The following is a 22,127-nucleotide window of genomic DNA, read 5'->3' as shown; positions in this document are numbered from 1 at the left end:
CGCGGGCGCCCCGCAGCCAATCAGCGCGCGGCCGCGGACTGGCGGGAGATTCGAGCGCGGCCCGCCCCTCGTGGGCGGCCCCGGGGACCCGGCGGGCTCGCGTCACCTGGACGGTCGGCCCCGCCCCGGCCGCCGCCTCTAAAGGGCCTCTAAAGGGCCGGGGCGCGCCCTCTGGCCGGCCGCGGCGGGATGGAGGGCCCGGCGCCCTGGAAGCGGCTGTCCAAGGAGGTAGGCGGGTTGCGCCGAGCGGGGCGCGCGGGGCCTAGAGGCCGTTCCCCTCGGGGAGGCGAGCTTAGAGACCCAGAGCCCAGCCCCCCAGGGCGCCGGCGGCCCCTGTGCGCCGCTCCCAAAGCCCTAGCGCCGGCATCTCCTTTGCTTCTGGCCACAGGCAGGCTTCGGGGCGCCTGGTCTTCAGGGTAGAGAAAACAGGCTGTGCTAATATCCATAAGGAGGCACAGTCCCGACACTGAGGTCCCACAACGTGGATGGAGGATGTGCCGGGGTGAAGGATTCGGAAAGGCCGGCGTTCACCGCAGGACAGGCAAAGCACTTACTAGGGTTATCACTCAACTATGATTTCCTAACTAGTTTCCCTGCATTTCAGGCTGTATTTTGGGTTGGTTTGGGTTGGTTTATTTGTTTTCCGGTCACGGATACATGTGAGAATCTGATAAGTTATGCATTCTGCCCCCGCCCCCCCCCAAGAAAACCCCGTTCTCTCTGTGTCAGAAACCCATTGCATTATTGTTATTGTACATAACGACAGGGAAGATGACGGTAGCAGTGACAGCGTGTGCCGCTATGTGCCGCAGGCACAGATTGTACAGGATCTAAAGAACGCTGGTCAGGCACCTCGTTCAACGGGAGGGGGCCATAACCCACATTTGAATGGTTAGTTTTACTTCATTTACATGCTTTATGTCCTTCAACCTTGTGATGCTACTATTATGCCCATTATGTAGATGGGGCTGAGGCCCAGAGAGCATAAGTAAGCTGCCCAGGGTAAAACAGCCTGTAAGGGATAGAACATGGATGGCATTCAACCCATCTGACACCAGAGCCCAGGACCCTTCCATGAAGCCACCCCGTCTTAAAATTTCCCATTTTAGGCTTCACTCTTTCTCCTTGCCTTTGAGCTCTTTCTCCCAAACCTGGTTCCTTGCTACTCTCTGCATTAATTCTGTGTCTTAGCCTGACATCTGAGATCCTCTCCCCGTAGTCCCTCCTTCCACCTCACCTCTGTGTCTCGGTGGTCTGACTCACCAGCATTTCCAAACTGACCTTTGATTCCTCTCTCCTGACCTTTGTTTCTTTGCCGTGACTCCTGCAATCAGAATCCCGCCCTCTCATGGGCGCCTGAGGCCTGACCCTTGATTTCAACTTAGGTCATGATCTCAGGATCATGGGTTCCAGCCCCGTGTCCAACTCCACACTGACTGTGGGGGATCTGCTGGAGTTCTTTCCCTTTCCCTTTGCCCCTCCCCCTGCTCGGTGGTCTCTCTCTCTCTCTCTCTCAAAATAAATGAATAAAATCTTAAAAAAAAAAAAAATCATGCACTCTCAGAAAAGATCAGCTCCATGTCACTTTCTCTGCAGTGACCACCCCAGCTTCCCGGCTTCCTGCACTAGGACTGGTGCCCACGGTGGCTTAACCAGGACACATTTATGGGACTTCATCTCCCCTTTAAGGCTATCTACTAGTTTAAGGCATGGCCTCACTCTAGACCACGACTCTGGGAGCACCTGCGATGTATGTGATGTACCTAATTAATTGGTGTGGGAGGAGAGTGGGGTGCGGGTGATCAGGCTGGAGCTTGGAGGGGCTCGAAGGACGCTGAGGGCATCTGTAGAGCCTGAGCTATTGGGAAGGGGGCTTCTCAAGGCAGAGAGGAGCATCCAGACGTTTGGAGGGGTGGGGTATGCTGTGGAGAAGAAAGGTCTTACACAACCTTCTGTCTGTGTTCTGTAGGAGCTGGAGGATCAGTACAGCCCCAGCAGATGGGTCATCCGACGTGGAGCCGAAGAGGCCCTGAGGACCTACTCACACATAGGAGACGAGGGTACTGGGGGCCCTCTCCATGGATGTCATGGGTGGACTTTGGCACGTGGCAGTGATTCAGAATGCCCCGGGGGCGGGAGCAGGCTCTCAGGGGGATTCCCAAAGTCCAGGCACTGCGTAAGCCTCGTGGGCTCGGGGCCAGGCACCCAGCAGCCCTCGCTGCAGGATGGCCAGAGGCAGGACACATCCCACAAACCGTGTTCCGCCCCCTCTCCTGCTTGGCCAACCATGCCCAGGCCCGTAAGGCCACATGCCGCAGTGGCACAGTGAGGTGGAGTGAAAGACAGGAAGGCCTCCCAGGAGGGCCCCGAACTTGGGATGTTGATGCTATTTGTAAAAAGCCAAGAAGACTTGTTTCTTTTAAGAAATCAGGGCTTGGGAACCTGGAAGCAAGTGAAGAAGCCTCAAGGTTAATTCCCCTTTCTGTCCTGTGTCTCCGGAGTGTCATACCACGATTTTAACACTCACTGAAGCATTTGCGCTGGGTTAGGGGAAGCAGACTTCTTAGAGAAAGTGTGAGAAAGCCGCCAGCCTTTCCTCTGTAGGGAAAATTGGATGTTGGCAAATCTGCTTTGTTTCAGCAGACTGAACAGAGCTCGTAGGGTTGGTGGTTCTCTAAACTGAGATAACCCAGTAGAAGAACAGGCTCCTGGAGGTTTATTCCAGCACATACCAGAATCTTACTTGATCCAACAGATGTGGGGTGAAGTAGTGTCCTGGGCTCTTCAGAATCCTCTGCTGTGCCCAGCTCTGTGCCAAATACACGACTATCTGGTCAGTAAGTCTGAGTGTGTAGTGAAACCTACATGAGCTTGTAGAAAACCTTTTTTTCTTTTTTTAAGATTTTATTCATTTATTAGAGATAGCGAGAGAGAGAGAGAGAGCATGAGCCAGGGGGAGAGGCAGAGGCAGAGGGAGAAGCAGGCTCTCTGCGGAGTAGGGAGCGTGCTGCGGGACTTGATCCTAGGACCCTGGGATCATGACCTGAGCCAAAGGCAGATGCTTCACCGACTGAGCCCCCCAGGCACCCCAAAACCCTTTTTGTCTATCTTACTTGTCTTGAGGAAGAGAAGAGCCATCCCCATTGAGAAAGCACGTCACTCATAAGGAGCCAGAGTGAGGAGGAGTGTGTGCCCATTGCCCTCAGAGGCTCCCACTAGTAATTTCTCTCCACACTGTGGACAGCTTTATTTTTATTTATTTTTTTAAAATTTTATTTATTATTCATGAGAGACACACAGAGAGAGGCAGAGACACAGGCAGAGGGAGAAGCAGGCTCCATGCAGGGAGCCCGATGTGGGACTCAACCCCAGGACTCTGGGATCATGACCTGAGCCAAAGGCATTTGATGCTCAATTGCTGAGCCACCCTGGTGTCCCTTTTTTTTTTTTTTTAAGATTTTTATTTATTTATTCACGAGAGACACACAGAGAGAGGCAGAGACATAGGCAGAGGGAGAACCATGTGGACAGCTTCAAGTACATAGTCCACTCGCCTTCCTGTTTCATTGCTGTAGTTGGCCCAGAGGAGGGGCAGGCACCACTGACCGATTCTGTGGTTGCAGAATGTGAGCCTACAAGCAGGGGGACATTAGGGCCAGGTGAATGAACAACAGCCATGCATGTGCAGGGCTAGAGCCCGTCTCTATTTAAAATGTTGACATTTTGGGATCCCTGGGTGGCGCAGCAGTTTGGCGCCTGCCTTTGGCCCAGGGCGCGATCCTGGAGACCCAGGATCGAATCCCACATCGGGCTCCCGGTGCATGGAGCCTGCTTCTCCCTCTGCCTATGTCTCTGCCTCTCTCTCTCTCTCTCTCTCTGTGACTATCATAAATAAATAAAAATAAAAATAAATAAATAAAAATAAATAAATAAATAAAATGTTGACATTTTGTTGGCCATGGACATTTAGCATTCCTTTTGATTTAAAATATGTATATATCTATATAGGGGCGCCTGGGTGGCTCTGTCATTTAAGTGTCAGCTTTCAGCTCAGGTCATGATCTCAAGGTCCTGGAATCGGGTCCCAAGTTGGGCTCCCTGCTCCGTGGGGAGTCTGCTTCTCCCCCTACCCCCTCTGCCTGCCATTCCCCTGCTTGTGCTCTCTCTCTGTCAAATAAATAAATAAAATATATATGTTTAAAGATTTTATTTATTTATTCATGAGAAACACAGAGAGGAGAGAGAGAGGCAGAGACACAGGCAGAGGGAGAAGCAGTCTCCATGCAGGGAACCCGACATGGGACTCGATCCTGGGTCTCCAGGATCATGCCCTGGGCTGAAGGCGGCGCTAAACCGCTGCGCTAAACACCCAGGCTGCCCTAAATAAAATATTTTTAAAATAAAATAAAAATTAGATATATATACATATACATGTATATATAGAAATATATATTGCATATAAATATTAGTTCTTTTTGGTGTGCCTGGGTGGCTCAGTCAGTTGAGCATCCGACTCTTGATCTCAGCTCTGGTCTTGATCTCAGGGTCCTGAGTTTGGCCCCACGTCAGGCTCCATGCTGGGTATAGAGACTATCTTTTTTTTTTTTTTTTAAGAGACTATCTTTAAAAAAATTTTATTTTTATTTTTATTTATTTATGATAGAGAGAGAAGGAGAGAGGCAGAGACACAGGCAGAGGGAGAAGCAGGCTCCATGCACCGGGAGCCCGACGTGGGATTCAATCCCGGGTCTCCAGGATCGCGCCCTGGGCCAAAGGCCGGCGCTTAACCGTTGCGCCACCCAGGGATCCCCTAAAAAAAATTTTTTTAATGAAATATTATTTATCTTTGTATTAGTCAATTTGGTCTCCCAGTACAAAATGCCATAGAATGGGTGGCTTAAACAACAGGAATTGGCTTCTCACAGTTCTGGGGGCTGAGAAGTCCAAGACTGGCCAAGTGCTGGCCAATTTGGTTCCCTAGGGAGAGTCGTCTCCCTGGCTTGCAGACAGCTGCCTTGTCCATGTGTCTTCACATGGCAGAGAGTGAGCGAGCCCTAGTCTTTCTTCCTCTTCTTGTAAGGCCACTAATTTCATGACAGGGGCTCCACCCTCATGACCCCATCCAAACCTAACTGCCCCCTAATGTGATGACATTGGATGTGGCACCTTTGGGAGGTAATATAAGTGTTGGGGGAGAGGCGCCTGGGTGATTCAGTCAGTTGAGTATCTGCCCTCCGGTTGGGTCTTGGTCCTGAGGTCCTGGGATCCAGCCCCACATAGGCTCCCTGCTAAGTGGGGAATTTGCTTCTCCCTCTCCCTGTGCCTCTCCCCCTGGCACTCTCTCTCTCTCTCTCTCATGAATAAAATCTTTCAAATATAATAATAAAATAAATGTTGGGGAAACAAACCTACAGCCCAACACAATCTTCATTACTGAGTTTTTGGTGCTGACCCCCACTCCTCCACCAATGTTGTACCCAAAGCAAGTGCCTCACCTTACCCTACTCAATGAGGTTAAATAACTTAACCAAGCTCACGAAGCTCATGATGGTGGCTGCCTCCCTGAGCTGAGCTTCCAGGTGAGCATGGAGCAGGCTGATGGGGTGAGGTGGATCAGGCCATGTCCATGAGTGTGCACCCGCCGGCCTCTCCTGGAGGGGCTCCCCACACCAGGTCAGTGCTGCCCGCCCACTCAAGGATTGCCCCGGAATCAAACTTACAGGAGGCCACAAAGGGACACAAAGCACAAATAATGAAAAAGAGTCTCCTGCCAAACCAGAAAGCCTCCCCACAAAGGACACAGAGAGAAAGAAAACGTGTTATTATTAAGTAAGAGGTAAACCAAACTGCAATGTGCCGCACAGGCAAGCCACTAAAGACCAGAAAGAAACCTCACCCTTTTATACCGGCAGGCAGACACAGCCCATCGCATACCTGTTCTCGAGATAAATGGCACCTCGGCTCAAGCAAGAGAGCACCACACTAGTTTTTCCAAATTGCACCAGGTAATTAGGGTGGCCACCTGTGCTTGCTAATTGCCTGTATCCAGAGGAAAAAGAAAACTTCCTGCCCTCCCACGGAATCTGGGGGTAGGGACTCTGGCTTCCTTGATGATTACATTTCAAAGAGATGGCTCTCCCCCGTCCTGGAGGAAAACATTGCTAGGTCCCATAACTGGCAAGAGATTTGGTTCGGTTTTAAAAATATTTACGTACAAAAAAATAAAAAATAAAAAATAAATTTAAAAAAATAATAAAAATAAAAATATTTACATACACCTCAGAGGGGTAGAGAAAGGATTTACGATGAGTTTCCCAAAATAAATGCTCTAAGAAAAGGGAAGGAGGAAGCTCTCTTTTCCTTTTCTGCACCAGGGAGACTCAAAAAAATTATTTTCTTGCTTTTGATGTGTATTCATCCTTACAGCCTTTGACCTATTACGGTGCACACGGGGACTGCTGAGTGAGCATGGGCAGAGAGCGGGGCCGGGGGGCGGGGGGTGGGGGTGGGGGGCGGGGGGGGGGGTGGGGGGCGGGGGCGGCTGCTACCGGCAGGCTTTCAGAACGATTTCCTCTATCAGTAGTTTTAAATTTGTTTTACCAGGACTCTTAGTACCAATATATTGTATACTAAATGAAGGAAGGATGGGTGGATGGATGGATGGATGGATGGATGGATGGATGGAGTGAATAGATAGGTGCATACGTGCAAACACATGCATAGGCACACAGTAGATGCTGAATGCTGTCTGGGCGCCCTGCCTCTGCGACCTCCTGCAGCATCCAGGCCCCCAAACCACGCCCTTCTCCAGGAGGACCAATCACCAGTGAGGTGGGTGGAGCCTCGTGATTGACAACCTCTGGTAGTGACCCAGCCTCGGAGAGATCCCTCCTACCTTTTTCCAAGGCTCCGATGATCTTGGGCTTTTTCCTCTCCACCAGAAAAGTGAAAGAAAGAATGCCAAGGCACAGAAGATACAAGCCCCAATTTTGTTTGACCTTGCTACACACCGTACAGGTAACACAAAATTTACCTCCTTAACCATTTTAAAGTGCACAATTCAGTAGCATTTGGAACATTCACAATTTGTGCAACCACCTACCACTACCTGGTTCCAAATCGTTTTCATCATCCCAGAAGGAGACCTCCTACCATTAAGCAGTAACTCTCTATTTCTCTCCTCTTACCAATTCTGGATATTTCTTATGAATGGAATCATATGCATGTGGCCTCTTGCATCTGGCTGCTTCTCCTTGGCATAGTTGGTGTAGTGACTATCGCTAATTCATGCCCTTGTGGTGTGGGCATACTACATTTTAAAAAAATATTTTATTTATTTATTCATGAAACAGAGAGAGAGAGAGAGAGAGAGAGGCAGAGACACAGGCAGAGGGGGAAGCAGGCTCCACGCAGGGAGCCCAATGTGGGACTCGATCCCAGGACTCCAGGATCACACCCTGGGCGGAAGGCAGGCGCTAAACCTCTGAGCCACCCAGGGATCCCCAACATACCACATTTTGTTTATCCATTCATCCACTGACATACATTTGGGCTGTTTCCACCTTTTGGCAATTGTGAATAGGGCTGCTATAGACATTCGTGTACAAGTTTTGGTTTGAAAGCCCCGATTTCTTATTATTAAGTCCAATAGACAAAGCTGTTCTATGAAACTACGTATAATCTAAATGCTCACTTTTGCTTTGTGTACTTAGCTCATCATGGACCAGGAGCAGACAGAGTAGGGCTCCCGGCGCCCACACACCACACTTTAAGTAGCTCTGTTCTGCACCATCTTGTCTGTTTTTAGGTAACAGTTCTTATCTTACTACAAAAGGAGCATATGCCTACTAAAAGGGTTTTTAAAAATGAAACCATCAATAATTCCACCACTTCTTGTTAACTAGAGGGTGGCTGAGGAGACCCTGCCTTCTCTTAAACTGCTGCCACTGCAGGTAATAAACCCTTGGTCTTCAGCCTTCTGGGACTGTCTGGTCTTCCTGCCCCATGCTTGCGTAAGTCTCATAGGGGCTCCGGCCACCACTTCCCCTAATTCTCCTGACATATGCTCTGGATGTGTCCATGGACTTGGTGTTTCTGTCTCTAACAGTGTGGACACTTTTGATTGCAAATAATAGAAACTCAATTTTTGCATTATCAAAAAAGGAAGTTTTAATATGGTTTCTTCATTGAAGCCCCCCTTGTTCCTGGCCTAGGGTTCAAGGACTAGAAGGCTGGTGGTATTCACACTTGGGGGGAGGCTGAGGACCCTGCACCCAGCTGCCTTCCAACCAGTGGGCAGACTTCCTGCAGAGATGCAGTCCCTCTTTCTCAGGGTCACCTGAGTTTTTTAATATCTGAGGGAGACATGTGCATGATAGTGAATATCTACAGCTGCTTGGTCTGAATTGCTCTTCGATTTAGAACATAAATTTCATGGGCTTTTTCTTAGTTCCGGCACAAAATGAATCTAGTCAGTGCATGCATGCTTTTAAGAACTCTTGGGAAAAATAAATTGCAATCTTTTGATGAACCCCCTCTATCAATGCGCTTGTCAGGCACAAACCTCTTCACCCTACGCTGGTAGGAGGGCACTTAGCAAAGCCCCATGGACGGCAGTAGGCAACGGCCTCAAAATGACAAATTTTCTGATCCAGAAATCCCACTTCTGAGAGGGCTTTCTTCAGACCCCTGCACAGATGTGTGCACAGGGCTGTTCACGGCAGAGTTGTTTGGGATGCCTCTCAGCAGAGGGTTGCTTCATCATATGCTGATCCATTCAGTGAATTTTTCCTGGGTGCCTGGCATGTGCTGGTCACTCATTTTGTGCATGAGATATTTCAGTGAGCAAAACAGACAACCCCCTGGGGTTTTTTTTCTCTTCTTATTTTTCTCTTCTCTTTTTATTATCTTCTTATTTTTTCTCTTTTTTTCTCTTCTTATTTTAGTATTGAAGGATGGGTGACATACAATGATATATTCGTTTCAGATGTACAACGTAGTGATTCCACAACTCTGTACAGGACTCTGTGCTCGTCATGAGAAGTATAGTCGCTGTCTGTCACCATACAACATTATCACAATGTCAGCCATTGATTGTGTACTCTATGCTGTCCTTCCCTGTGCTTCTTAATGGGGCGAGGGGGAGATGATAGACCATGAACATAAGACAGAAGTAATGCTGCAGTCTGTTAGAAGGGCCAAGTGTTCTGGAAGCGGGTGAGAGGGATGGTGGACGGTGGGTGTTTGGGTGATCAGGGTCAGCCCTTAGAGGAAAGTGAGCAGAGGAGAGTTGATATTGTAGAGCTCCAGGACTTTTGGGTGGTACATGAGCTGTTGTGGATGTTTGTGTCTTCCCCAAATTCTCATGTTGAAGAGTCAGATGTTTAAGCCACGGAGCCACCCAGGAGCCCCTAAACACTTCAGGTTATAATCACAAATGCAATATGTTTGATTCACTGGAAGTCTCTAATAGATCCGTCCTGGTAAACATGTCCTGCAGAGTGGCCTGTGCCCAGTGTGGCACATGGACACCTGGGGAGCCTGTTTTGTTCTGATCATTAGATCCTTTTTTTTTTTTTTTTTAAGATTTTATTTATTTATTCATGAGAGACACACAGAGAGAGGCAGAGACATAGAGGGAGAAGCAGGCTCCCTACAGGGAGCCCGATTTGGAACTCGATCCCAGGATTGCAGGATCACATCCTGAGCCAAAGACAGACGCTCAACCACTGAGCCACCCAGGTGTCCCTGGTCATTAGAACCTTGCACGAGTCCACACATCAGGCCCTCTGAGCAGTTGGTCACTTGAAGTATTAGGGGATAGGAAGTCTCCCCCCACCCCTACACAGGAGAGGGAGCGGGGGGCCCACAGCACATAGCATGCCACATCTCTCTCCTAAGAAACCTCTCCTTATCTGTCCCTTCATTCCAAGAACTGGTTGGGTAGGGGTGGAGGAGGGTCGTCAGTAGACATGGTCAGTGATGGCAAAACTGGTTTTGCAGCCGCTTTGCCTGTCCTGCAAAGGCAGCATGGTCCCTGGTTCTGACATGGGGGAAACTTGGCATCTACCATCATTTTTGTTGCTCTTGGCCTTGAATGGTCCAGCCAAAATGACAGCCCATTTTAAGTTTATGCACACTTCCCTAAACACACTTCATACAAACCATCTCTACATACTGAGTTTGCCCATCCTGGAGTGGCAGGATCGTGCAGCCCAGAGGAGCACTGTTTTCATTTTGGGGCCACCACCATAGCCACCAAGGGTGGTGGGACCTGAGCACCTCTGGGGACATGGATCCAAGGATCATGTCTTTCCCTCCCAATTTCAATATCAGAAAGATCACACTGATAATGCAACGTGGTATTTGCACAACCTGTTTTGCTGTTTTTTTTGTTTTTGTTTTTTGTTTTTTAATTTTATTTATTTATTTATTTATGATAGTCACACAGAGAGAGAGAGAGAGAGAGAGAGGCAGAGACACAGGCAGAGGGAGAAACAGGCTCCATGCACCGGGAGCCTGATGTGGGATTCGATCCCGGGTCTCCAGGATCGCGCCCTGGGCCAAAGGCAGGCGCCAAACCGCTGCGCCACCCAGGGATCCCTGTTTTGCTGTTTACACCGTGAAATACTCCTCCATTTCCTTTTCAATTAGTACATTCAGTCCTGTTTGTGCAATCTTTGCCTCTCCCAAGATCATGAAGATCTCCTATGCTTTTTTCCACGATCTCTGTTGTCTTCTCTTTCACATTTAAATCGTCCATAGGAACTGATCTGGTGTGTGTGGTATGAGGTAGAGATCAAGAAACTTTTTTTTTTTTTCCAGTTTGGATATTCAGTTGGCCCAGCACTGCTTGTTGAAATATTAATTTATCACAGAATTTTCTTTTAATTGTTTACTACCTATCAGGTCCTGGGTGTACAGAGGTGGACAAAGCAAAGCCCTTGTCTTCACAGTGAAGGCAACAGACAGACAACAAACAATGTGAAAAATATATCATGGGGGTGGATGCTCCATGATAAAGCAGAGAAGAGGGATAGGCCATAGTTTGAGCAGCCTTCTATTATTCCAGGTCACTTAGGCAGTGTCAGGTGTTTTGCTATTATAAAATAGCTTTACATAGTAGGCATCTTATTTTTTTTAAGATTTTATTTATTTATCCATGAGAGGCAGAGACATAGGCAGAGGGAGAAACACTCTGCCAGGAGCCCAATGTGGGACTTGATCCCGGGACGCCAGGATCACGCCTTGGGCTAAAGGCAGACTCGACCACTGAGTCCTCCAGGTGCCCCTGGGGGCATCTTTAAAACAAGTCTTTGGGAATATTTCTGATTATTTCCTTATAAAAACTATGTAGATAAGGACTTAGACATCAAGGAGTATGATCTTCTTGGGCTTTGATACATTTTTCCAAGCTGCCCTTCAGAAGAGCCTACCAATTTACACTCTCCAGTGCCCAGCATTGGAGGGAACTAAGCTGCCTGATTTTCCACTGATTTTGGGGTCACTCTGGGGTACAGAGTGACCATATAGACTCCCGTCTCACCTCACCCCATTGTCCATGGTATTTATTTCCCTAACAATGCCCATCCTCCTTTGTTCCCACCCAAGTCCTAGCCGATTTTCACATCATTCTGACTTCTCCCCTCATGGCATTCAATCATATATTCATATCATCTCATTATCTATTTATTTGAAGTGAGTTTAAACACTTTATTTATTTATTTGAGAGAGAGAGAGAGAGCACTTGAGCATGGAAGGGCAAGGAGAGGGAGAAAGTCTGAACCAGACTCCGCAAGTGAGCACAGAATCCAATGCCAGGCTCGATCTCATCACCGAGAGATCATGACCGGAGTCTAAGCCAAGAGTCAGACACTTAACCAACTGAGCCACCCAGGTGCCCCTATTGGAAATGAATTTATATCTTGCTTCCCTAGAAGATTGTTTTCCTGGACACTTGGAAAAGTTTATACTTCCTGGAGCATGAAGCAAGTGTCATGCACACAATAAGCATGTAATGAAGTAACGGTCAGAGCGGCGCCCTTCAGAGCCACAGCTCACTGCCAGACAGACTTCGGCGGACAGTATTGGTCCCACTGGGATGGGCCAGTCTGGTCTCTTTGTAACTCCACACCTGTGAGATGCTGCAGAACCCAGCATAGATGATCATGAGGACTTGGGGAAGCGTCCCAAGGTGTCACCCACAAAGCCTGACACCTGGAGCCGACCGCTCCACCCAAAGGGGCTTTCAGCACAGAGGTTTCTACCTTAAATGAAATAGCAATTACTGCAGGTTGTGCTGATGGTGACACGTCCATCTCTCGACACAGCCACCAAGAAGGCCCGGGCCACCAGGAAGAGCCTGCTGCACGTCTCCTACGGAGATGGCGAAGGGGAAAAATTGGACATCTACTTTCCCGAGGGAGTGTCTGAAGGTAGGCAGCCGGGCGGGTGGTCCCGGGACAGGGGTTGACTGGCCCCCAGGCTCAGCACCCACGCCCTTTGTCTGTCTTACAGCCTCGCCTTTCTGTCTGTTCTTTCATGGAGGGTACTGGCAGAGTGGAAGGTGAGTCGGGAGCTTAGATGAACAGGGAGAAAGGGAGATTCGCCTTCCCCTGGTGTAGGAGTCCCCCAGGGCTGCTGCAAGAGATGACCACAAGCTCGGGGGCTTACACCAGAAGTGCATTCTCTCCAGGTTCTGGAGGCCAGAAGTCTGAGATCAAGGTGTGGGCAGGGCTGTGCTCCGACAGGTGGCTCCAGGGGAGGACCTGCTCCTGCCTCTTCCAGCTTCTGGGGGCTCTAGATTTTCGTTGGTTGTGGTCACATCATTTCCATCTCTGCCTCCATCCTCGTGGGGCCTCCTCTGTGTCTGTGTCTCAGATCTTCCCCCGCCTTTCACTCATAATGTCACCCCTCGTGGGATTTAGGTCCATCCTATAGCGTGCATGACCTCACTGCAGGATCCCTAATTATATCTGCGTAGACCCTATGGCCACATTCCCAGGTACTGAGGTTAGGATTTGGACCTGTCTTTTGGAGGGGACACTCTTCGACCCACTATACCCAGTGGAGAAGCATGGGCAGCCTCCTCAGTCAGAGGGAAACCTTCCCATTTTGTGCCGGACTGGTAAGAGTCCCCGGGCAAACCAGGATAGCTCGTCACCTTAAAATAAGCAGAGGGGTACTTGAGGTCTTCCAGGACACTGTTGTCCCATGCAATCTTTCTCTTTTTTTAATATTTTATTTATTTATTCATGAGAGACACAGAGAGAGAGAGAGAGGCAGAGACACAGGGAGAGGGAGAGGCAGGCTCCATGCAGGGAGCCTGACGTGGGACTGAATCCCAGGACTCCAGGATTAGGCCCTGGGCTGAAGGTGGCGCTAAACCGCTGAGCCACCCGGGCTGCCCCATGCAATCTTTCTAAGGAGTTGCCTGCTCTAGGATCTACCACCCTTCAAGCATATTCATCTTCACAGCTAGATTGGTAGCAGCCTTCATCACGCAGAGCTCTCTACATGTCTGATCTTCATTTCTCAAAGACAACGTGTAAGAGGAAGTAGATGCCCCCACTTGACAGATGAGGAAACCAGATTTAGAGATTAAATAAAGTCCCCAGGGTTTCAGAGCTAGCGTGTGACATGGTAGGGACAGCGCCTACATTCTTCCTTATTCTACACGGAACCAGAGAGGGATGATGCCCTGGGGAGACAGGACAGGGAAGCAACCTGGTGGCCGATGTGCCTCCAGTTGTCACATCTTTGTTTCTTCCCTCAGTAAAGACACATCAGCCTTCATGGTCAATCCGCTGACAGAGCAGGGGGTGACCGTGGTGGTAGTGGCTTATGACATCGCCCCCAAAGGTAATGCGGATGGTCGGGCAGGTTGGAAGGCTGGTGGGCTTTGGAGAGGAGAGAGCCCCCAATGAGTCTTGACCCAGCTCATGCTCTCTGGGCAGGTACCCTGGACCAGATGGTAGACCAAGTGACTCGGAGCATTGTGTTTGTCCAGAAGCAGTATCCGTGCAACGAGTGGGTACCGCTGCAGATTTTCCTTCTGCTAGACAATGTGGGACAACAGTAGATTTAGCAACTTGGGCACCGTCTGGCTGCCCATTCTGGCCTGTGGAGGAGAAGGCAAATTGGGAGTCTTTGATACTGGCCTGATGCATTTGGGAAACTGAATACAAATTTGGCTCTCTGCTCTGATCCAACCCAGGGGAATTTACCTGTGTGGACACTCAGCAGGAGCCCACCTGGCTGCCATGATGCTCCTGGCCAACTGGACCAAGCATGGAGTCACACCCAACCTCAAAGGTTTTCATGGGACGGCAGGTTCACGCTCCCCAGATGGGCTTGCGGGGCTGTGCCAGCTGCACAAAATCCCAGCAGTCATGAAGGGCTTGACTTGGGGACTTTGGGCCCTGTGCAACAGGCCTGCTTTGCTTCTCTACCCCTACCCTGGTCTTGCCCCTTTGGTCCTGGAGGCTAGACTGTCCCACCTGGTGCCTGCACAAGGCCTGGTATGGGTGGAGCCTTGGCCCCCCAGCAGCCTGGCCCTCTGACTATTCTTCACCTTCATAGGCTTTTTCCTGGTAAGTGGGATCTATGACCTGAAGCCCATTGTGTACACTTCTCAGAATGCTCCTCTCCTCATGACCCTGTGAGTCATTTGGCCCCCCCTTCCCAGAGCTGAGTGTGAGCCTACCAGGAAGGCTGGGGGTAAGGGGCAGGCTCCTTTCATCCTGACCCACACCTACCCCTGCATCAGGGAGGATGCTCAGAGGAACAGCCCACAGCTGCTCCTGGAGGTGGCCCTGACTCGGCCTTTGGATCCAGCCTGCCATGTGCTGGTGTCTGTGGGCCAACACGACTCCCCTGAATTCCACCGACAGTCCAAAGAATTTTATCAGGTACTCCCAGGACTCCACCTCTGGCCAGAGGCTGAGGGTCCTGTGCTCTCATTACCTTCCTCTTTATTTTACCCAAAGGGACCTCAAGGCCATCAGCCATTTATTCAGCAAATACTTAGGGAGCACCTGGTGGGTGCCAGGTGTGGCGCAGAGCCCCCCCCCCCCCCCCCAATGCTGCCTTGTGCTTCTGCTCTGCTCCTTTCTCTATCCAGACACTGCGCCAAGGAGGGTGGAATGCCTCGTTTGAAGAAATCCATGATATGGACCACTTTGAAATCATTTGGAACCTAACCCAGAAGGACTATGTGCTCACCCAGGTGGGGAGCACTTCCTTTCCCTGTGGAGAGTGTGGGTCCTGCCTCTGTCCCCACACAGAAGGGGAGGTGGGAAGCACAGGGGGGCCTGTGCTTTACTGGATCCACACTTTACTGGATCTTGGGCATCCAGGAGGCTGGGGTCCTGATGGTAGGAAGTGAGTACCCCACTGGCTTCCTCTACTTCACCCCTCTCTGAAAGAGCCCCAGGTGGTCTGCAGAGTCCACTCCTGGGCACACAGGTAGGAAGGAGCTGCACGGGGCTTGGTGTGGATGGGGAGAGGCATTGATCCGGTCAAAGGAAAGCGTGAGATGAGCCTGTGTGTAAGCATAAGGCAAAGCCAACTCCACGTAGGAGAGGATGGATGGATATGGTTCATAAACATTCATTACAACTTTAACATGAAGAATCTTTTTAAAAATCAAATATTACAGGGGCACCTGGCTGGCTCAGTTGGTGGAGCACATGACTCAATCTCATGGGTGTAGAGATGACTTAAAAATAGAATCTTTTTTAAAAAATCTAATATTACAATTTTCTTAAGGATTTTATTTATTTATTTGAGAGAGAGAGTGTGTGCACAAACAGGGGAAGGGGCAGAGGGAGGGGGAGAGGTAAACTCCCTGCTGAGCAGGGACTCCATCCCTGGACCCCAGGATCTTGGCAGAGGCTTAACCCACTGAGCCACCCAGTGCACCTATTATATTTCTAATGTGGAGAATTCTTTTAAAAGTCGAAGAATAAATTGGGGGAAATATTTGCCACAGATTTGGCAGATATAGAATTACCACTTTTTTTTTTTTTTTCTGGGAAAGTGGGTACTTCGTTAACTTCACTTTTTAATCAGCTGCCACCTCAGTAAGGCTTCTATAGCATTCACTTTTAAGTCCCATAGTTAATATTCTTACTATATAAAGAGCACTTTAAAATCAATAACAATTTTATTTTTAAAGATTTATTTATTTATTTATTCATGAGACACAGAGAGAGAGGCAGAGACACAGGCAGAGGGAGAAGCAGGCTCCCTGCGAGAAGCCCGATGCAGGACTCGATCCCAGGACCCCAGGATCATGCCCTGAGCCAAAGGCAGGTGATCAGCCACTGCACCACCCAGGTGCCCCAATAAGAATACTTTTTATTTCTATTTATTTCTATTTAAGAATAGATTATAAATAGAAAAAAAATGGATAAAGGATAAGGAATGTTTTAAGAAAAACTATAGATGGCCAGTAAACATAGGGGAAGATTATACTAGTGATCATAGAAATGTCACATAAAATTCCAGTCCTTTCCCACCTGTCATGGAAAATGTTCTGATGAGAATTATGCCCAGGCCCGCTGGAGCGATTGCGAAGGGCTCTTCTCTGATTCCGCAGGTGACAGCACAGCCTGGCCACAGGGATCCAAACCCACTGGCCCAGTGATTCTGCTGCTTGGAATTTCTCTTCAGAATAATCGAGAAATACGCAAAGGTCGTCTTTGCAGCATTATTAATAATCAAAACTTAGAAAAAGCTTACATGTCCCAGTGAGGTTAAATTACGACATAATTCGGTAACAGAATGAAGTTTACGAAAAGTAGGATATATCAAATCGTTTCAGATGTGAGAGCAAAAGCACAGGAAACAACTGATCCAGAAACAACTGATCCAGTATATCGCCAGTTCAATAATACACAGACAGCTAGACCCTTGGAAGCATATACATGCGTGTGTCACACCAGTGGTGTGATAGTATATTTAAAAAATTCATTTCCAGGGGCAGCCCAGGGGGCTCAGCAGTTTAGCGCCGCCTTTGGCCCAAGGTGTGATCCTGGGTCAAGTCCCACGTCGGGCTCCCTGCATGGAGCTTGCTTCTCCTTCTGCCTTGTCTCTGCCTCTCCCTGTGTGTGTGTGTGTCTCATGAATGAATAAATAAAATCTTTAAAAAAAAATTCATTTCCATATTTGCTAACACAAACATGTATTACTTTTTTTTTTTTAAACTGGGGGAAAAAACAAACACTCCCAAGTGGCATCTCTTGAAAAACCTAAGAAATACATATTTTAGGTTTTGGGGGCCATACAGCCTCTGACACAACTACCCAACGCTGCCATTGTAGCACAGAAGCTGCCACAACAATTCGTAAATGATGAACGTGCCTGTGTGCCAATAAAACCTTATTTATGGATGCTGACATTCGAATCTTACATAATTTTTACACATCATGAAATAATATTCTGAATCGCTTCTCAGCCTTTTGGCTAAGATCAAGTGTGCACTAATATTGTTTCGATCTTTGTTTAACTCTTTAAAAACATAAAGCCAGGGACGCCTGGCTGGCTCAGTCCATAGAGCGTGCGACTCTTGATCTCCGGGTCATGAGTTCAAGCCCCACATTGGGTGTAGAGATTTCTGAGAATTTGGCCCTGACTTAATTGCCAATTAATTAATTAAACACCTAATTACATAAACACATAAAGCCATTCTTAGCTCGTAAGGGGACAAAACCACAGGTCAAGCCTGATGTAAGTCTACATGTGGTTGGGAGTTGTTTAGGACACTTCAAAGGACAGATGGGGACTGAGCTGTCATTTTAAGTGACAGTTCTATGATCAGCAATGCAGCCTGTTTCTTTCATCAGATTCCTCGAGAGAGTCTCACAACAGCCTCTCCAATTCTTGGGCTTTTATGTCTTTTCTTCCTGTCGCAGATGATTTTGAGAACAATCCTCCAGGAGCCCTGACGGCACTAAAGTGTTCACCCCGATGTTGAATGATGCTGAAGCTCCTCCACAGACCCTCACACTTCCCCTGCCTGCCTGCCTCTGCTCTCCCCACGCCCATGAGCACATCTATTTGCTCTGAACACCACTAAAAACCTCCAGGGCCTTTCGCTGGCCTGGATGGAAGGGTTCCAGGGAAGGTCCAGCCGAGTCAACGCCCTGGGATGCCCAAGCTGCCGGGCCCCTGCCTACCAAGAGGGCATGACAAAAATGACAGCTCCTAGCAATCTGTACACTTAGCTCTGGATGAAAGAGTTTGCTAACCTTTTCATAAGAGTTTCTCAAACCAGTCTTTTCTGTCTTTGACGTCACTCTTGACCACTCTAGTCCTGGGCTCCACCTGTCACCCGAGTCTTCCCCTGAGAGTCCTGGGGCATGGCCTCCAGGCTAGCCCCTTCTGGGACATGACAATGACATCCACAGCCCGGATAAGCTTCCTCTGCTTCACCCAGCTGTGTGTGCAATTCCCAAGGAGCCAGCTGTGTGCATCCACCACCCTCCCCATCCCAGCACCCCGCCCCCACTCTGAGCAGCTGGCACTCCAAGATGATGGAGTACAGGGAAAGTGAAGAATGGCCTAGATATTCATCAGTAGGATAAGTGCATCCAAGCAGCCAGCAACCAATCACTATGTAGCCATTAGAAAGAGACCTGTTTACCAGGTGGGAAATCCCCAGGGCATATTGTTATATGATAAAAACAAGATGCTCAATGATACAACTTAGTACCATCTCAATGGTTGTACACCCACAAAAAGATGTTTTTCTCTGTGTGCCCACGTGTGTGAATGCTGGGGAAAGGCCCTGGAAGATCCACACCTGATGCCTCTGCTCCCCTCTGGGGCAGGAGGTAGAAATGGGAACCCAGGGAAGGAGGTGTTTGCTTCATCTGTATTCTTTGACTCTTAGGATAAGAATGTAATGAATATTTAAATGCAATATGTAATTTGAAGCACTAAAATATTCAGAAAGCTTTCAGGATGCAGGCAGATGAGAACACCATGATAGATATAATTTGAATTTATTCCAGATCTTCAAAGGAAATGACTCACAAACTGTAGGACGTCATTTAACATTTGCAACAAATTCCTTCTGAGACACCTCCAAGCTGCTGACGTCTCGGCACCTAGGTGGAGAATCGCTCCTTTAGGTTATGCCCTGTGATGGCAAAATGCCTTACGCAAGCAAAAGACAGAACAAAATGTGCCTGCTGCCTTGTGATCCTATTTTCACTTTTTAAAAAAAGGAGACATAAACAGGGCGCCTGGGTGGCTCAGTTGGTTAAGTGTCTGACCCTTGTATTGGGCTCAGGTCATGATCTCAGTGTCCTGGGATCCAACCTAGGGAGTAGGGCTCTGCGTTCAGCAGGGAGTCTGCTTCTCTCTCCCCCTCCCTCTCCCTCTGCCCCTCCCCTCACTCATGCACTCTGTCCCTCTCTTCAAATAAATAAATCTTAAAAAAAAAAAGAGAGAGATATAGAAACATATATATATGGATGGGCGGATGACCTCCATACCTATAGATCTAGGGAAAAAGATGGGAGGAATGTACACAGGGTCACAGCAGTTGACAAAGTGAAATTATGGGCAATTTTAATTTTTTTTTCAATTCCAATTTCTTTTTTTTTTCATCTAATATATGTGATTCTAGGGAGGCCCTGGGTGGCTCAGTGGTTGAGCATCTACCTTTGGCTCAGGTCCTGATCCCGGGGTCCTGAGATCAAGTCCTGCATAGGGATCTCTGCTGGGAGTCTGCTTCTCCCTCTGCCTCTCTCTGTGTGTCTCACATGAATAAATGGATAAAATCTTAAAATAATAATAATATAAGTGCTTCTATTACTATAAACATTTTGATTTAATATAAAAAATACGCTGTGGACTGGATAGCTATTTCTATGGCTTTTTAAAAATGGCTTTGTGATTTCTTCTTTTATTGGAGCATAATTAACATACAGTGTTCTGTTTCAGGTGTACAATGTAAGGCTCAGCAATTGTGTACATTGCTCAGTGCTCATCACAATAAGTGGATTCTTAATCCCCTTTAACTATTGGGCCCATCCCCCACCCACCTGCCCTCTAGCCGCCACCACTGTGTGCTTTGTTATTTAACAGTCTGGCTTTTTCCGTTGTGTCTTTTTTTCCTTCTTTTTTTTTTTTTTTTCTTAAACTCCACATATCAGTGAAATCATATGTATTAGTCTTTCTCTGACTTATTTCACTCAGTATAATACCTCTAGGTCCATCCATGTTGTGACAAATAGCAAGATCTCATCCTTTCTATGGCTGAGTGATATTTCATTGTACATGTATACCACATCTTCATCCATTCATCAGTCAGTAGACACTTGGGCTGTTTCCCTATCTTGACTACTGTAAATCATGCTGCAATAGACATCGGGGTACATGCATCTTTTCAAATTATTGTTTTCATTTTCTTCAAGTAAATGCCCAGTAGTGGAATTGCTAGATCATACCTATTTCTATTTTAATTTTTTGAGGACACTTCATACTGTTTTTCTACAGTGGCTGGGCCAGTCTGCATTCCCACCAACAGTGCACGAGGGCTCCTTTTTCTCCACATCCTCTCCAACACTTGCTATATTTTGTGGGGTTTTTTTTATTTTAGCCATTCTGATAGGTGGGAGGTGGTACCTCATTGTGGCTTTAATTTGCATTTCCCTGATAATTGGTGATGTCGAGCATCTTTTCATGCATCTGTTGGCCATCCGTATGTCTTCTTTGGAAAAATGTCTATTCAGGTCCACTGCCCAGTTTTTAACTGAGCTATTTTCTTTTTTTGATGTTGAGTTGTATAAGCTCATTATACATATAACTTTATTAATGTTAAACTTCCTGATTTTGACAATTGTTCTGTGGTTATATGAGAGAGGGGTAAAATGGCATAATTACCTTCACCTTACTTCTAAATTGCTGAGGTAAAAAAATACACATATACACATATATTATATATATATATATATTCTCTCTTTCTCTCTCTACATATATACATATATGTGTGTATGGGCAGCATGTAAACAAAATCTATGTAGAGTATACACAAGTACTCCTTGTACTATTCTTGCAAATTTTCTTTAATTTAAAATGATACAATAAAAAGCTTCCAGGGGCACCTGGCTGGCTTAGTCAGTAGAGCATGATAGAGAATGACATTCTTAATCTCAATGTTGGGACTTCCAGCTCCATATTGGGCGTGGAGCCTACTTAATTAAAAAATAAAAAAAGTTTCCAAAACATTATCATTAAAAGAATAGAAGCCAGCAGCCCGCCTGGGGCTGGAGTGCTGAGAAGTCCTCTTATTTCTGGTCTGCGGATGTGAGAGGCGCCTCTCAGCCACCCCTGCAGCTCGGGAAGTGACCTCAGAACACCCTGTTCCCGACACAGATGGAGGACACATAGATTTTCCCCGTAGGCTGCAGGATTTGCCGTTGCTGGGACACCATTTTGAGGAGGGAAGGGGGGCGTTTGCCCCGGGGTCAGCCGCACCCACCTTCCCTGTCCTGCCCTGTTTTCTCCTACGTTTGTCACTGCCCCCCTCCCCACCCTCCTGGACACCCAGGCCTGGGCTATCGGTGATGCCCTCAGGGACTCAGAGTTATGTCTTTCTCTGTCCTTTAGTCCTTCAAACTCTCTTGAAGCTGTTGTGTGGCATGGAAGCCCTCTAGAATTCTCCTTTCTGACTTTGTGGAGCAGGTGGGGGCCCTCTCTGGTTGCCTAGCACCCGGGAGCTACTCAGGGCTCTGTTCCTGGAGTTGGTTTCACTCCCTGTCTCCCTGTCCTTTCCAGACTTCTACCAGCGATTCTGGGCCTCCGTTTATTCGCCTGTAAAAGAATCCAGCTGGAGCAGGAACAGGCAGGCAGACCCATGGGCAGAACAGACTGAGCGGGATCCCAGAGATGGGTCCCAGTACATAGGGGTGTTTAGTGTGTGATAAAAGTGGTGCTTCAAACCTGCCTCTGTTCAAAGCTGCTTACCAAACAGTGTGGGGCAAAGTGGCCAGATCTTGGCAAACCAATCTGAACCCTTTCCACGTACTTTCCATTGATATACTTCTGAAAGGATCAATGATGTGGGAAACAAAGGCAGAAGAGAAATTATTAAATTTCCTTACTATCTATAGCCC

General features: G+C 47.9%; 1 protein-coding gene across 4 annotated transcripts in view; it reads left to right on the top strand.

Moving 5' to 3' along the window:
- Window positions 1-94: 94 nt before the first annotated feature.
- The window catches only part of AFMID (arylformamidase), a 30,671-nt gene continuing 8,638 nt past the window's right edge, over window positions 95-22,127 (top strand). The window contains exons 1-11 of one of the 4 annotated variants that reach the window (XM_025468153.3): window positions 95-228; window positions 1,970-2,060; window positions 12,330-12,434; window positions 12,517-12,565; window positions 13,775-13,860; window positions 13,956-14,028; window positions 14,216-14,313; window positions 14,581-14,659; window positions 14,768-14,909; window positions 15,122-15,226; window positions 17,916-19,614. In XM_025468153.3, coding sequence (XP_025323938.1) covers window positions 190-228; window positions 1,970-2,060; window positions 12,330-12,434; window positions 12,517-12,565; window positions 13,775-13,860; window positions 13,956-14,028; window positions 14,216-14,313; window positions 14,581-14,659; window positions 14,768-14,909; window positions 15,122-15,226; window positions 17,916-17,948 — 900 coding nt within the window. In that variant the 5' untranslated portion in view covers window positions 95-189 and the 3' untranslated portion in view covers window positions 17,949-19,614. Of the gene's footprint in view, window positions 229-1,969; window positions 2,061-12,329; window positions 12,435-12,516; window positions 12,566-13,774; window positions 13,861-13,955; window positions 14,029-14,215; window positions 14,314-14,580; window positions 14,660-14,767; window positions 14,910-15,121; window positions 15,227-17,915; window positions 19,832-22,127 lie in introns of those variants that run through there. The other 3 variants (XM_049113879.1, XM_049113881.1, XM_049113880.1) reach the window with 3 other exon arrangements.

The sequence above is a fragment of the Canis lupus genome, chromosome 9 (assembly GCF_003254725.2).
Source record: "Canis lupus dingo isolate Sandy chromosome 9, ASM325472v2, whole genome shotgun sequence".
In the NCBI taxonomy this organism is placed as follows: Eukaryota; Metazoa; Chordata; class Mammalia; order Carnivora; family Canidae; genus Canis; species Canis lupus.
The sequence above is the reverse complement of the archived record's forward strand: the minus strand, read 5'-3'. Positions and strand labels throughout refer to the sequence as shown.